General features: G+C 39.6%; 2 protein-coding genes across 2 annotated transcripts; both read left to right on the top strand.

The window, feature by feature from the left end:
- The first annotated feature begins 278 nt into the window (after positions 1-278).
- Positions 279-4,436, top strand: LOC112094833 (probable serine/threonine-protein kinase PBL8). The gene is made up of 6 exons (XM_024176547.1): positions 279-630; positions 935-1,275; positions 1,432-1,567; positions 2,397-2,533; positions 2,642-2,765; positions 3,631-4,436. Exons 1-6 carry the CDS (start codon positions 579-581, stop codon positions 4,116-4,118), a joined length of 1,278 nt encoding a protein of 425 aa, XP_024032315.1. The 5' UTR covers positions 279-578; the 3' UTR covers positions 4,119-4,436.
- A 1,398-nt stretch (positions 4,437-5,834) lies between these two features.
- On the top strand, positions 5,835-6,929 carry LOC112094834. Its single transcript, XM_024176550.1, has 2 exons — positions 5,835-6,079; positions 6,209-6,929. The coding sequence occupies exons 1-2, from the start codon at positions 6,004-6,006 to the stop codon at positions 6,502-6,504; spliced, it is 372 nt and encodes a 123-aa protein (XP_024032318.1). The 5' UTR covers positions 5,835-6,003; the 3' UTR covers positions 6,505-6,929.
- The last annotated feature ends 7,091 nt before the right edge of the window (positions 6,930-14,020 follow it).

Here is a 14,020-nt window from a genome sequence, read left to right as displayed (position 1 = left end):
AGCTTTAAAGAGATAATCTACCGGTAATAAAAATCGTTAAATTTAATCAGAAACAAATCTAATAATTGAAAATAAAAAATTACGAATAACTCATTTTTTCTAGACGTACAAAAAAATCCCCCAAGATGAAATTAGATTAAATTGCAGAATCTAAAAATGTAAAACATTTTATTCACAAGATCAAAAAGGGATATGCATGATTAATTGCGAATTGTAATTATAGCCTTTATGGTACAGTAAAGAGATAAGAGTTATATATATAAAGAGGAAAAAATTTTGAAGAGAGAGAGAGAGTGAAGAGAGAGAAAGGGCCACAGAAGAATGAAAGTCGTGTGTGCCAATGCCATATCATCATCAATAGTAAGCCCAACACCACCAACAGCAACAGTCCCACCCACACAACTTCTTCAACCGCATCAACCGTCGCTTCTCTTCACTTCTTCTTCTTCTTTTCTTCTTCTTCCTCTCAACTACTGAAATTGCAGAACTCAAATTCCTTTCACACTCTCAATCTTACTTTCAACAGTCACTGTCGAAATCTAATTCGCAAGAAACGAACTAGAAGTTGAAGACGAAGAATGGGAAATTGCGGTACTAGAGAAGAATCTGCAGTTGTCACCAATGCACAAGGTTCGTTTCTGTTTCTAAATCTCCATTTTTACAGATCTAATGCCTCTGGCATTGTTACCTTTCTCATTCACTAAATTAATGGCGTCTTGTAATTCTTGTAATGATTCTTCTTTATCGTTGGCTTAAATTTGGGGATTTCTGCAACATTTCGGATTCCGGAACTGAAAAAGCACAATGCGACTCTTTCACTTCGAGCGCGCATGAATTTCACTGAGATATTTGAAATTGAAGTTGAAATTTCAATTGGAACTGAAAATTCGAGTTAGGGTTTCTAAATTTGTTCCTTTTTTTTGTTGGGGAATAGTTCAACAGCTGAATATGATATCGTCATTGCCTGTTAAGAACGGGGAGAAGAAGCAGAGCCACAATCGGTCCATATCAGATCTGAGCGATCCCTCGACGCCGCGGAACTTCGAGGACTCGCGGAAGAATGCCATGCTCTACACCCATGTCATTGCCTTTACACTCTACGAGCTCGAGACCATCACGAAGAGCTTTCGCTCCGATTACATTCTCGGCGAAGGAGGCTTTGGAACTGTGTATAAAGGGTACATTGATGAGAATGTCAGGGTCGGCCTTAAGTCTCTCCCCGTCGCCGTCAAAGTTCTCAACAAGGAGGGTCTTCAGGGTCATCGAGAATGGCTTGTAAGAAGCTTACACACACACACACACACACACACACACACCCACACACACACACACAGAGATATATATTGGTCTTGCCCATTTGGGTTTTTTTTGAGATTTTTTATTTTGACTTGTTGGGCTGATGATGAATTTTTGTCACTTTTTTCTTTACAGACTGAGGTAAACTTTCTGGGGCAGCTTAGGCATCCTAATCTGGTAAAGTTGATTGGATATTGTTGCGAGGATGAGCACAGGTTACTTGTGTATGAATTCATGTTCCGTGGAAGCCTTGAGAATCACCTTTTTCGAAGTATGAATAGCTATTTTTTCTTTACATTTCTAGAACTCTTTATCAGCAACTATTGTATTTTAAACCAATATCAGGGACAATTGGGAAGTGTCTTTATTAATAACTTGCACAACATTTGTCTATATTCCTTACTTTCCTTACCAGTTTGATGTGTTAATATCAAGCTCTGGACTCTCTTTCTTTTCTTTTCTTTTTTTTTATTTTAAAGAAAAAGCGAGTGTGGTTGTAGTACAATTTGACATGTTTTTTTTTTGCTCTTATTAGCTAGTGTAAATGAATAGATGAAATGAGAAAAAGAGAGAGGCTGCAAATATTCCATTGAAAACAAAAATCATTTCTTCCAATTCTTTTTTTGAGGCGAAACCAACTCTCTGATCTTTTCTTTATCCATTACATGCTATTGCTGCTACCGTGCTTTCTTGTATGGCGCTCTAGTCATATATATTGTTCTTGAACTAGTTTTGCACTGACATTGGTACTAAGTTCTTACAGGGTTTGGTTACTAGTTCTAATGTGAAATTGGTAGTGATACTATTTTATTGCATAATTAATTTGGTTGCAAAATCTTTGATTTTTGTCGTGAGAAATTCGTGTTTTATCATTTATGATAAAGTTTGTCTGCTTTATTTCATTATAACATGAAGTTTTTTCTATTTAAATCTAAAACAAGTTTTTCTCAGAAATTTATGTGGTGATATAAATTAATTGTTCTCCAGTATTTTTAGATTGTGGTTTGTTTGCAACAATGTTATTTTACTAGGTTTCCAGTGATATGTCCACATATATTTGTATTTCTCTGAACTTTATTTTCTATGTATCCTTGATACAGAGGCATCTGTTCCATTATCTTGGGCAACAAGAATGGCGATTGCTCTGGGAGCTGCGAAAGGTCTCGCTTTTCTTCACAATGCAGAAAGGCCTGTTATCTATCGGGACTTTAAGACGTCTAATATATTATTAGACTCTGTGAGTAGTGTTCCAGACCTCATAATTATACAAGTTATTTCATAATGTTTATTCTTTATAGTAGGATGATTTCCTGTTTATCCAACTGATTGCCAATTAATTTTGCAGGATTATACAGCCAAGCTCTCTGATTTTGGTCTTGCTAAAGCTGGACCACAGGGTGATGAGACTCATGTATCAACTCGAGTAATGGGTACCTATGGTTATGCAGCTCCAGAATACGTAATGACTGGTATGCTTTCCCTATATGTTTCAAAATCGGAAATCCTTGATTTTCATAGAACTAGGTTGTACTTTTAAATAGAACATTTTGGAACATTTTGGTGGGACATTTTGGATGGAACATTTTGCATGGAACATTTTGGTCTTGCTAAAGATTTTCTGCATGGAACATTTTGGATTGTCTTGTCGTGTCAAAAAGATTGATTTTTCTGTCACTATATGATATAGTTGACTAACAATTAGGTATTGGATAAGATGGTGGGATTGTTATAACCATTTTTACTGTATCATTTAGAGATTTCCTCCACATATATAACCCTTCATATTCTGTTCTTTCACGAAGGACATCAAGAGTTTGCTGGTTGATGCATTCACATGTTTTTTCACATAAGATTTGAATGGTTAAACCTTCAGCTTTGTTGTATGAAGAATGCGAGCATGTGAAATTTTTACCCTGAATTACATGCAGCCACTAACCGAATGATGATAAAGCAACAAATGTATTACATGTTGCCCTAATTTGCATAGGAAGTATATAGAGAGACAGTTTTCAATAATTTAACAAGATCCAATATTACAATTTTGTGATGGAGCGAGAAAGATCTTTATGTAAGTGCGGCGTCAATTTATTTCCGCACAAACTTTCTTGTAAATATTACAAATATGTATAGAGGCAATATTTGCTGGTCATATCCTCGCTTGCACAGAAAAGATCTGTACCTTGCTTACTTATTGTGATCTAATAGTCATGGGTGCCAAACCCTAAACGAATGCCTTCTGTTGCCTTCATGTCTTGGGAGCATCAAATCCTTTTACAACACATAGAAGTTGTGCATGTGCTGCTTTTCTTAATGAGGTTTATGTGCAATGGGCAGGTCACTTGACTTCCAGGAGCGATGTTTACAGCTTTGGAGTAGTTCTTTTGGAGCTTTTAACAGGAAGGAGATCGGTTGATAAGACAAGACCAAGCAAAGAACAGAACTTGGTAGATTGGGCCAGACCTAAACTAAATGACAAGAGAAAGTTGCTTCAAATAATTGATCCAAGGTTGGAGAATCAGTACTCGGTAAGGGCAGCACAGAAGGCATGCAGCTTGGCATACTATTGTTTGAGCCAAAACCCCAAAGCGAGGCCATTAATGAGTGATGTAGTCGAAACGCTTGAACCTTTGCAAAGTGGAAATGCCGCAACAGAAGTATCATCATCGTTGTCACTTGGCAATGCCGGCCCATTTGCCAGGAGTGGAATCTCTGATTACCGGATGCGACCAAGGTTCACCAATAATGTCGGTCCTGGCTCTAGTTGTCGATCTCCTAATCCGAATTGTTCCCCTGGAGCTCCCGCAGCATGCAGAGTTAGATGAGAAGTGTCAATCCATATGTATACTTGCTTGGTGTGCTTTTTTCCCCCCACCCCTTTTTATGAAATGGAGAAATTCGCTTGTTACATGGATGCACTCGCCTCTTTTGATCTCATGTACATGATTTCATGGTGATCCCAAACCTGTGTTGATTGTTTTGTTTTTTCCTTGGTTCTTGTATTTATATTCCGGTCTTGCTTATGTATCAAAATGGGAATTGCCGTATGAAAAGCTTCCTTAGCCTTGTAGCATGTAGTTAAGGATATGCTGTTGGATGGAAAAAAAAAAAAAAAAACAAAAACACCTAGTTTTTATGACCATTTCCTGTCTTCTCTATTTTCGGTCCGTTTATTTTATATACTCAAACTTAAAATATTAATTATAGTATAGTATTTTTCTCTCATAAAAAATTTAAATTTCAAACATATGGTTTCATTACAGGGAGAGTTACAGAGCATTAGCACATCTTGTCTTCATTTCACTGTCAATCGCGTTCACTGTTAATGTCACATTCTTGTTGTACTATCACTAAACCTGTATATGTTTGTAGGTATCAGCTTTAGCAATTTTAATTGCTAAAGTATCTTATAATTTCAATGATTTTTAGATCAGATTCTGTTGGGAAGTCGATCTATAACTAGGATTTAGAAAGTAGGAGGCTTTCAGATCTAAAACCTGAAACAAAGATTTGAATCTCAAAATTATACTATTCTTTTCATTTACTTATTTATTTATTTTTGCGTTTTTGGCGTATAAACAGAAGGGCCTAGAATCAGATCCCGTTTAGCGTTCTTTGGCATTAATTAAAAAAGGGGTTAGTGAACCACTTTTTAACCACTCTGAAATCATTTGTAAAGTTGTTAATTGGACAAGTTATTTGTGTATATAATTTTTTTTCAAGTAGAGCAAATTAACTTACAAAACTTTGAAAATCATTACACATTACGTGTGTGGCATGTAAAAATTTTCAATACCAGAACTGGGTCTCTCTCTCTCTCTCTATGGGGTTGGGGTAGGGGTGACAATTCGTGTTGACGGGTCGTATTCGTGTCGTGTTGACCCCCTCAGTTAACACGAAGAGATCTGACACGAACACGACCCGTTTATTAATCATGGCGAAATACAAAACCCAAACACGACCTGTATATTGGCGGGTTGACACGACACAACACGAATAACCCGTTTATTAAACATGTCATAAACGTGTCGTGTCAACCCGTTGATTACCTATCAACCCGTTTATAAAATGGGTGATAAATGGGTCGTGTTAACCTATTTCTAAACCTATTTTTGAACATGTTTATAAAATAGGTGATAAATGGGTCGTGTTAACCTATTTCTGAACCTATTTTTGAACCTGTTTATAAAATGGGTAATAAACGGGTTGTGTATTTGTGTTACCCAAATATGACACATTTAATAAACGGGTTATGGCGGGTCAATTGCGGGTTGGCGGGTCAATATGAAAATGACACGTTATTTATCGTGTTTCACGGGTTCGACCTGATTTGACCCGTACATATTTATGATAAACTCAAACTCGCTAATTTCGTACGGGTTTTGAGTCGTGTCATCTTGTCGCTACCCGGATTGCCAACCCTAAGTTAGGGGCTGATCCTGTACCAGAACGGGTCGGATCTTGTAATTTGAGCTCTTTATCTTTAACACCCAAAACCCAGATTCCAACCTTGGCTTTATATATAGAAACACAATGGAAGAAAGGTTTTGAGTGGCCAATAATATACCCATTCAATTGTCCCACATCGTCCAGCTCTCTTTAACAAATCTCTTCTCAACTTCTTTCCACCACTCAAATTTCTTTTCATTTCACACAATTGCCCTCCACACCTCTCTGTCTCTCTCTCCTAGCTAGCTAGGCTGCAAAGACATGAACAACTTTACAACCAAAATTTTCACAAAATCAGCCCTCTTTTTACTCTTCTTCCTTTCCCAATTGATTCTAGGTAAGCCAAAATTGAACATTAAATAATTCATATATATACACATGATGTTCTCCACTAATAATAATAATTAGTACTACTATATGATATTTATTGATATGCGTTTCCTATGATTAACCAATATGCATGCAGGATTCCATGCAGCCCATATTGACGAGTTTACTCCGACGGCTGGAATATTCCTGCCGGTCGGTCTAACGGAGTACCGATCGATAGAAGTGGAGCCTACGGCTGCAGGCAGCGGGAGCGGAGGGCGGCGGAAGCTGGCGCCATTCCAGCTATGTCTGCTATGCAAATGCTGCGCGGGCCCCATCTGCGCCTCTATGCCATGCTGCTTCGGCATCGACTGCCATCTCCCCAACAAGCCCTTCGGAGTCTGCGCTTTCGTCCCCAAAACCTGCAACTGCACCTCCTGCGCCAGTGCTTAACCAATTATATATCAAATCAAAAATTATAATATGATTAAGTGTGCCTTAATTAGTTGAAACTTATGATTAGGGTTACTCCGAAATTTCGATATAAAAGAAGGTTTTTTTTTATATTAAGGACCAATTTATACGTGGATTTGATTTTCAAATCTGGTGTGTGAGAAGATATTGTTTTGATTATGCTAAACAACAAATGCCAACCATGGCTTGTCAGAGATGTGCAAAATTTGAAAAAAAAAAAAAAAAAAAAAGGCTTGACGAACGTGACATAGGAAAAAAAGTGTTGTACCGACCACGTGGGACAACTGGCAGTAATGTATACTTGCTGAAGAGATTATGTATAGATAGTTATAAACATTTTTGTATCTTTGATTGATCTATTGTATTAGTGGTTCATGAATTAATAATACAGTGAAGTGACTTAAGTGGGGTACTTACTCTTTCACTTTTCATTAGCTATTCTTTGTTCTTTTATATGGTTGATTGTATTATTTGTTTAATTTCTTATATGGTTGATTGTATTATTTGTTTAATTTCTTTCTTTGTTCTAATTGCTCATTAAATTATACAAGGTGAAAAATTGTAACTCTCTTAATCTCTCTCTCTCTCTCTCTCTCTCTCTCTCTCACACACACACACGTTTACAAGTTAGTCATATTTCAAGTACTAGTATCATTTCTTCCATGTCGGACAGATCTCGAGTAAAGAGCTCTTTCACTCAAGTCAATAATTGGGCATTAACATATATAGTACGCTGCTTTTACAAGTGGTTATATACTATCGGATCTCTCTTTCTTTATTTTTATTTTTATTTTTTGAATCATAATTTGGATTAGGAGGGAAGAGTAAGTTCATCATTTTAAGGGAGTATAAGACACTCATTTAATAAGAATTTGTTGCATATTTAATATAGTATACTATTATATTATGGATCTTTTGATAGAGGTTTTACTTATGTTTTGAATGAGCATTTGGAACCACATTTTTAACAGAAAAAGAAAAAAAAAGAAAACACTTAATAGATCAAAATGATTTCAAAATTTTCTCGCAACAATAAAAATATTAGAATAAAGTTTATAATATGTCAAAAAATTGTAAAGTCTATTCAAAAGAGTTTCTTCACAAGCCACATTTTATGATTTTGATTGAAACCTATTTTAGAGAATAAAAGTTCTTGCGGTAGATAATTCAAACACTTCCACAAGAAAGTAGCATTTAAGAAGCTCTTTAAACATACAATAGAATATATATATATATATATATATATTATATGTGTGTACATGCACGCGTGTGAAGAACAAACTAAAGTCACATATGATAAGAGATCTTTAAACGTTTGCTCGATTGAGCATTTGTGATTTTTTTTTTTTTTTTGGAATAGTGAGCTTTTGGGATTTTGAGTATATGAGTATGTAAGTACAAACTAAAGTTCATTAATCAGTACAAAAGAGATTAGATTTAGGTTATGTGTGTTAACTAGGGAGATATTTGTCCTGATCAGTTGCCGCCTATGCACGCACTATATAATATTTGTGAATCCCAAGTTCTCAATTATCAATTACTTTTTGTCCATTCAGTGAAGTTAGGTCCCTTTCAACATCCCACAAAGTTGAATTAGGCGGAAAAGAGTTCTCACTACTTATCAACAAATAATAGATGGACTTCTGCGCCACTCTATCTTGTCAGTTTACTCCGTCACCAATTACACCAAAAAAAAAAAATCATAATTCTCGTACACATGCACATCCATATACATACATGTATAAGCACATATACGCATGCACTTATGTGTTATGGGATCTCCAAAGGTTTCTAAGTTCCTTTGTACTAGAACTACCTGCGAAGTTCAGTTCTCGAGAGCTTGTTTGATAAAGAAGGAAGAGTGGAAGGAGGGCGAAGGTGAAGGAATTATAAATGGGCGCATAATTAATATATTTTACCTTTATTAAAAGCATTACACGTGCCTCACATGCTCATTCCGTCCATTTTTAATGGTTTTGTCACAAAGATTGAAAGTGCAACGTTTATTAAGCACATAGGCCGTTAGTGTGACGCTTGAAAATTTAATGGTAAAAGGAGGCGAATATTCTTCCGGGGGGCTCAAACTGAAATTAATCCTAAAATTTTTAATGGGTCCGTTATCCATACTAGATTTTTTTTTTAAAAAATGAAGGCGTTTGATATCATATGTGTATATATTTGGATAATGAATCATGCATGTTACCAAAATAGGTGATCATCACATCTTACTTCATATGCTTAAACATTATTGTGGTACATTTTGGCATTTGAGATTTAGGATTTGGCTATTTGGAGAAAAATTGGAATGTTTGTCTATCTTTGCCGCTCTTGCACACACTATAAGTATGTCTGAACGCATATAAAGTTCCACATCTATCAAATTTGCCTTTTTGTGTATTCAGTAGTAATATGTCCCTTTCAACAGCTAGCATTAGCAAAACTAGATTTAGGAGGTAAAGTCCTCACTTTATTAACAAAGGATGGACTTCGGTGGCACTCTTTTTTGTCCATTGACTCAGCCACCGAACTTCACATTGGCTCCTCCTTTGGTTAGAAACTCTTTGGATAGACGTCATGTGATAAAATGTAGTTTCATATTGATGTACAACTAATATATTGTACTTGTTCACAAGGGTTAATTATGAGCTATTTAACAATATTCGAAGCTGTTACACCATGGTCGAGAAATCGACCATTCTCTCGAACGACAGGCGCCGAGGACTCCCCGTTAGGAGTCGGTCGCTGGCGTCGAGGGAACAGTTGTAGCTAAGGTGCCCTTTACGTCGAGAGATCATACGTGGCGAGAGGCGTCGAGCACAATGACTCGACTTCTGAAGGTCACTGCGTCGAGACAGCACGTCCAACAAGACCCATCAACGGTCTTATCAACTTGGGGAAGGAAGTACTGGTCCAACCGCTACTGCAAGAGTCAGGAAATCAGGTGGCAGATGAGAGGGATCAGCCGCATTTCCTGAGGCTGTCATCATGAAAACTCACCTACCCTCCCGTGGATCGAGGACGGAAGATGGCTTCCCCCTTGGAAATGAAGAAGGCATGATCAAATGTAAAGGCCTATAAATAGAGCCAAGAAAACCCAAAAAGGGGCTACGCACTATTACATTATTCAAGAAAGAACTTGTAATCTCTGAAAGATTAGTGCATCCACAAGTGGACTAGGCCAAGAATCCTTGCCGAACCACTATAAATTTCTGTCTTCTTTACATTATTGTTAAGCTTCAATCCTTAACCAATCTGTGAGTGTCGTTGTGAGGGTTCTTGGAGAGATAATCACGAGTTGTCAGAAAAACACCGTTAACAATTGGCGCTAGAAGGAGGGCCTTTAAGCCCATAAATCTAATCCAGTTTTTAACAAAAAGAAACAACAACTATGCCTCCCAGGAATGCTCGCATGATAACAGCCGACCAGAGGAGCCAGGCAAGCCAAAATCCCACCGCTGCGGGGACCTCAACGAATCCGCTCCCACCGGCTGCCGTAAATCCCCCAGACCGTATTGACCAGCTTCAAAAGAAGGTCAAAACGCTCACCGCAGCCATTGAGAGGATGGCTACGGCCCTTGCTGGGTGGGATCAAGGGCAGGACTCAATGCCACCGTTGGAGGACGCGCCGATGAACCCGGTGAACGCCGCCGTTGGGAACCAAGAGATAGGTGACCAACGCGGTGACACCGAGGAGGTCGGTAATAGTAGAGCCAATGATCCTCGCCCAACCAAGTCGAACAGGTCTGTGGGGAGTACACAACGGGCGGCACGGAGGACAGCGCGGGAAAAGGCTGCGGCGCAAGCTGTGAATAATAGGGACGCGCCCCCTCGACCGCAACAGGACGCAAATAGGAGGAATACTGTCCCCGTGGGATCTTCGTCTGTGCACGGTAGAGACCTTAGGACGAGGCTCGACGCTCGACGTGAGAAAGTCGTGCAGCTGGCAAGAGAGGAAGAGCTCGTAGCAGATAACAAGGCTCTGGCCGAGAAGATGGCCAGGCTTGAAAAGTAGATCGAGAGTCGATTAAACAACTTCGAGCAGGTTGTGGGGAAGTTAGCCGAGGCGGTCAACGTCGACGCCAGGATGTACACATCCCACGACCACCCGTTCACAGAAAATGTTATCCGGGTGCCGCTTCCAGACAAGTATAAATCGCCCCACATTCCGCTATATGACGGAAGGAGTGATCCGGACAACCACTTGGAGGTGTACACAGGACATATGGTCCTGTGTTGCCTAAAATTGTGAATCTAGAATCTCGCAAGTGCACGAGTCAACAAGTAGTAAAATGATGAATAACCAAGTATCGTCCTACAGGGATTGAGTGTTTTTGAAATCAAGTTGCTAAGTTAATTCTATTCAAGTTTTAAGAAGAAAATTAAAGTTGATTTTCAGATGTTAAAAGCTAATAATAATTTGACTGTAAGAAAATGAACAACAAAGATAAAACTAATTAATAACAAAATGTGCAAATAAAATTGGCCAAAGTCACTGTGCGTGGCTCACAATTGCTAAACTGTCTCCTATCAATGCTGCGCGATGCTGCAGCAACGGACAGCAACGACTACTTCCTGTTAACCAGATTTACTAAACCAGGGATTTTCCAATCCTCTGTCTACTGACCTTAAAGCTAAATCCCACAAATCTATTTGCAAATCTAGACTCTAAAATCAGAGAATGAAGCTCTAAATCATATGGTTATGCAAGACACAATATATTCCTATATCATGTTAATCAAAAATCTAAAACAAGATCTAAGAACATGCACTATTCAAGCTGTGTCCACTTAACTAAATCTTCCCATATCTAATCAAAGCTATACTCCCCTCTTATGATTTCCCAATCACAGTTAAGGCACAAATTCAACTCACTTGAATAAACAAAGAAATAATCATTAGATCCATTCAACATCAACTAACATTTCAATATTTAACAACTCAACAATCTCAGCCAACAAATCATAATCTCATAGAATTATATATGGATTCGAGTTCAGATTTATAAAGAAACGTAAATGTTCTTCAACAAGGTAAAACAGAGTATTGAGAGTAAGAAAAACTAAGGTGATGAGGAGAGAATCTGAATCCCCCTTTTCTAAGGTTTCTTTTAGCTCTTCCTGCATCAACAATGGAACTTCCTTTACGTTCAACACCCTGTGATGTTTTCTTCTTCTTCTTTCCAATATTGGAGCTGGTACTTGATCAGAAAAATGGAGGTGGTTTCCTTTTCCAAGTTCAGCCGCCTCTACGTTACAAAATATGACCAAGGACCCCTTCTTTCTTCTCAGCTGCAGGTACTTATTGTACCCTAATTCCATGTGGCAGCACATGAGAAAGCCTCCAATGAGTGGCTCAATCAGCACCCTTCACGGACAAAATCATCCCATTAACCAGCTCAGGTCCAGCTATCAGCAAAACACACATCTGGCCCAGCTTGTCTTGCTGTAGCAATGCTGACTAGGATTCCTTCATACTCTAAAAATGAAAAGCTGCTCAAAGCTCCAAACGACCACGTTTTCTGAAAGCTGAGATTAACCATAAAGTGCACCTAAATTAGCTCTTTTTAAACGCTAATCACAAGAGAGAGAGAATTTATGAAACACAAACTAAAAACTATTAACAAGACAAAATATAGGAGAAAACTAATACTAATTACCCTCTAGGTAATAATTTAAGCCCACCTATCACCAAAATTAAATTACATAATGAGGAAAATAATTATTTTGAAAGGAAACTAAATAAAAATAAAATAAAATAAAATAAAAATACCTAAAACAAACTAAAAATAAAATTAATTTCAAATAAAATAAAATGAAATAAAAATAAGGTAAAAGTATTAAAAACTAAATAAATTCTCAAGAACAAGTATACTTTTTAATCCACAAAAGAGGCTAAATGACTCCATTTCATGGAGTTATCATCCTGCATGGATACCTCGAAGAGGTCATGTGCCGAGCATTCAAGAATCACCTTTCTGATTCCGCGAGGAGATGGTTCAGATCCTTGAAACCAAACTCCATCACCAGTTGGGATGATTTGAAGAACGCCTTTTTGACTCAGTTCATAGGTGTCAAAAAATACATCCCACCGAAACAAAACCTCTCAAGGGTGTACCAGGGGCCTGATGAGTCCCTGAAGGACTGGGTAGCCCAGTTTGAGGAACAGGTTGCCGCGACAAAGGGAATTTCCGACAAGGTGGCCTTGATGGGGGCGTTGTCGAGCATGAAAAAGGATATCCCCTACAGCACAGACCTCGACCGGAGGCCACCCCATACCTACCATGAATTCCTAACAAGGCACAGGGATTCATCAACGCCGGGGAGGCTAAGAAGGCCCTGAAGAGCAAGGCAGCAACCCCTGCCAAGGAAGAGGTAGGGCAGGCGAGCATTAAAAACAACGGTAAGAAGCGCCGAGGTCACCCTCAGGCGTAAGCTGAGTAGAGGTACAACCCAGCTCCGAGCAACAGGGGTGGCAATGCCTCGACGAATCAGGGGGAAAACAAGCGACCAAAGCTGCAAAGGTACGACGCCTATGCCCCATTGACTATCGGGATGGAGGACGTCTACCACGAGATCAGTCACCTCCAGGTCCTGCGTCGACCACAGCCGCTGAAGTCTGACCCAGCATGGAGGAACCAAAACAAGTACTGTCGGTTTCATGGCGAGAATAGGCACACTACGGCCGAATGCTATGACCTGAGGGACGAGGTCGAGAGATTGATCCGAGAAGGGAGGCTCGGTGAATACCGAGCCACCGTCGGAACAACAACTACCGACGCAACAATGACTAACGGGAAGAGCAGAGGCATGACAACCCGCCCAAACCCGTCGGCGTTATAAGAACGATCTTTGGGAGACCATACCTCGGCGGCACCTCTCACCGCACATAGAAGGAGTACGCGCGAGAGGCAAAGGAAAAGTTCAGCCAGAGGATCATGAACGTCTCCTAACGTGAGGCTAAGGCAGCGCGACACGAGGAGGCCGAGATCACCTTCTCGGAGGCCGACGCGATGGGGGTACATTTCCCCCAGAGTGATGCTTTAGTCATTGAGGCCATGATCGGCAACCATACGGTTTGCCGCATCCTGGTCGACAACGGCAGTTCTGTGGACATCTTGTACTCCGACTACCTCGACAAGATGGGGATCTCCCGTGCAAGGCTGCAAAATAGTGCACAGCCTTTGTACGGTTTCACAGGGGACAGTGTCATCCCGGAAGGGGCGATAGAGCTGTCCATGACCATTGGAGACTGACCACACACCTCGACTGTCTTGTCAAAGTTTCTGGTGGTGAAGGGAGGCGGCCAATACAATGCGGTCATAGGGTGCCCGACGTTGAGGGCCCTGAGAGCAGTCACATCCATCTACCACCAGATGATGAAGTTCTTGACTCCCAACGGGATCGGACGAGCCCGAGGAAATCAGTACGAGTCGAGGCTTACGTACTCGGAGACAGTCCGCCACTACGCCGAGCCGACACAGGTACGGAGAGAGTTG

Source organism: Morus notabilis, unplaced genomic scaffold, assembly GCF_000414095.1.
Source record: "Morus notabilis unplaced genomic scaffold, ASM41409v2 Scaffold552, whole genome shotgun sequence".
NCBI lineage: Eukaryota > Viridiplantae > Streptophyta > Magnoliopsida > Rosales > Moraceae > Morus > Morus notabilis.
The sequence above is the reverse complement of the archived record's forward strand: the minus strand, read 5'-3'. Positions and strand labels throughout refer to the sequence as shown.

What these genes read in the sequence shown, in the direction of transcription:
- LOC112094834 (XM_024176550.1), top strand. Translation starts at nt 6,004, where the DNA reads ATGAACAACTTTACAACCAAAATTTTCACAAAATCAGCCCTCTTTTTA. An exon ending in CCTTTCCCAATTGATTCTAG is followed by an intron (nt 6,080 to 6,208) that starts GTAAGCCAAAAT and finishes ATATGCATGCAG; the next exon opens with GATTCCATGCAGCCCATATT.
- LOC112094833 (XM_024176547.1), top strand. Translation starts at nt 579, where the DNA reads ATGGGAAATTGCGGTACTAGAGAAGAATCTGCAGTTGTCACCAATGCA. An exon ending in TGAGAATCACCTTTTTCGAA is followed by an intron (nt 1,568 to 2,396) that starts GTATGAATAGCT and finishes TCCTTGATACAG; the next exon opens with AGGCATCTGTTCCATTATCT. An exon ending in TCCAGAATACGTAATGACTG is followed by an intron (nt 2,766 to 3,630) that starts GTATGCTTTCCC and finishes TGCAATGGGCAG; the next exon opens with GTCACTTGACTTCCAGGAGC.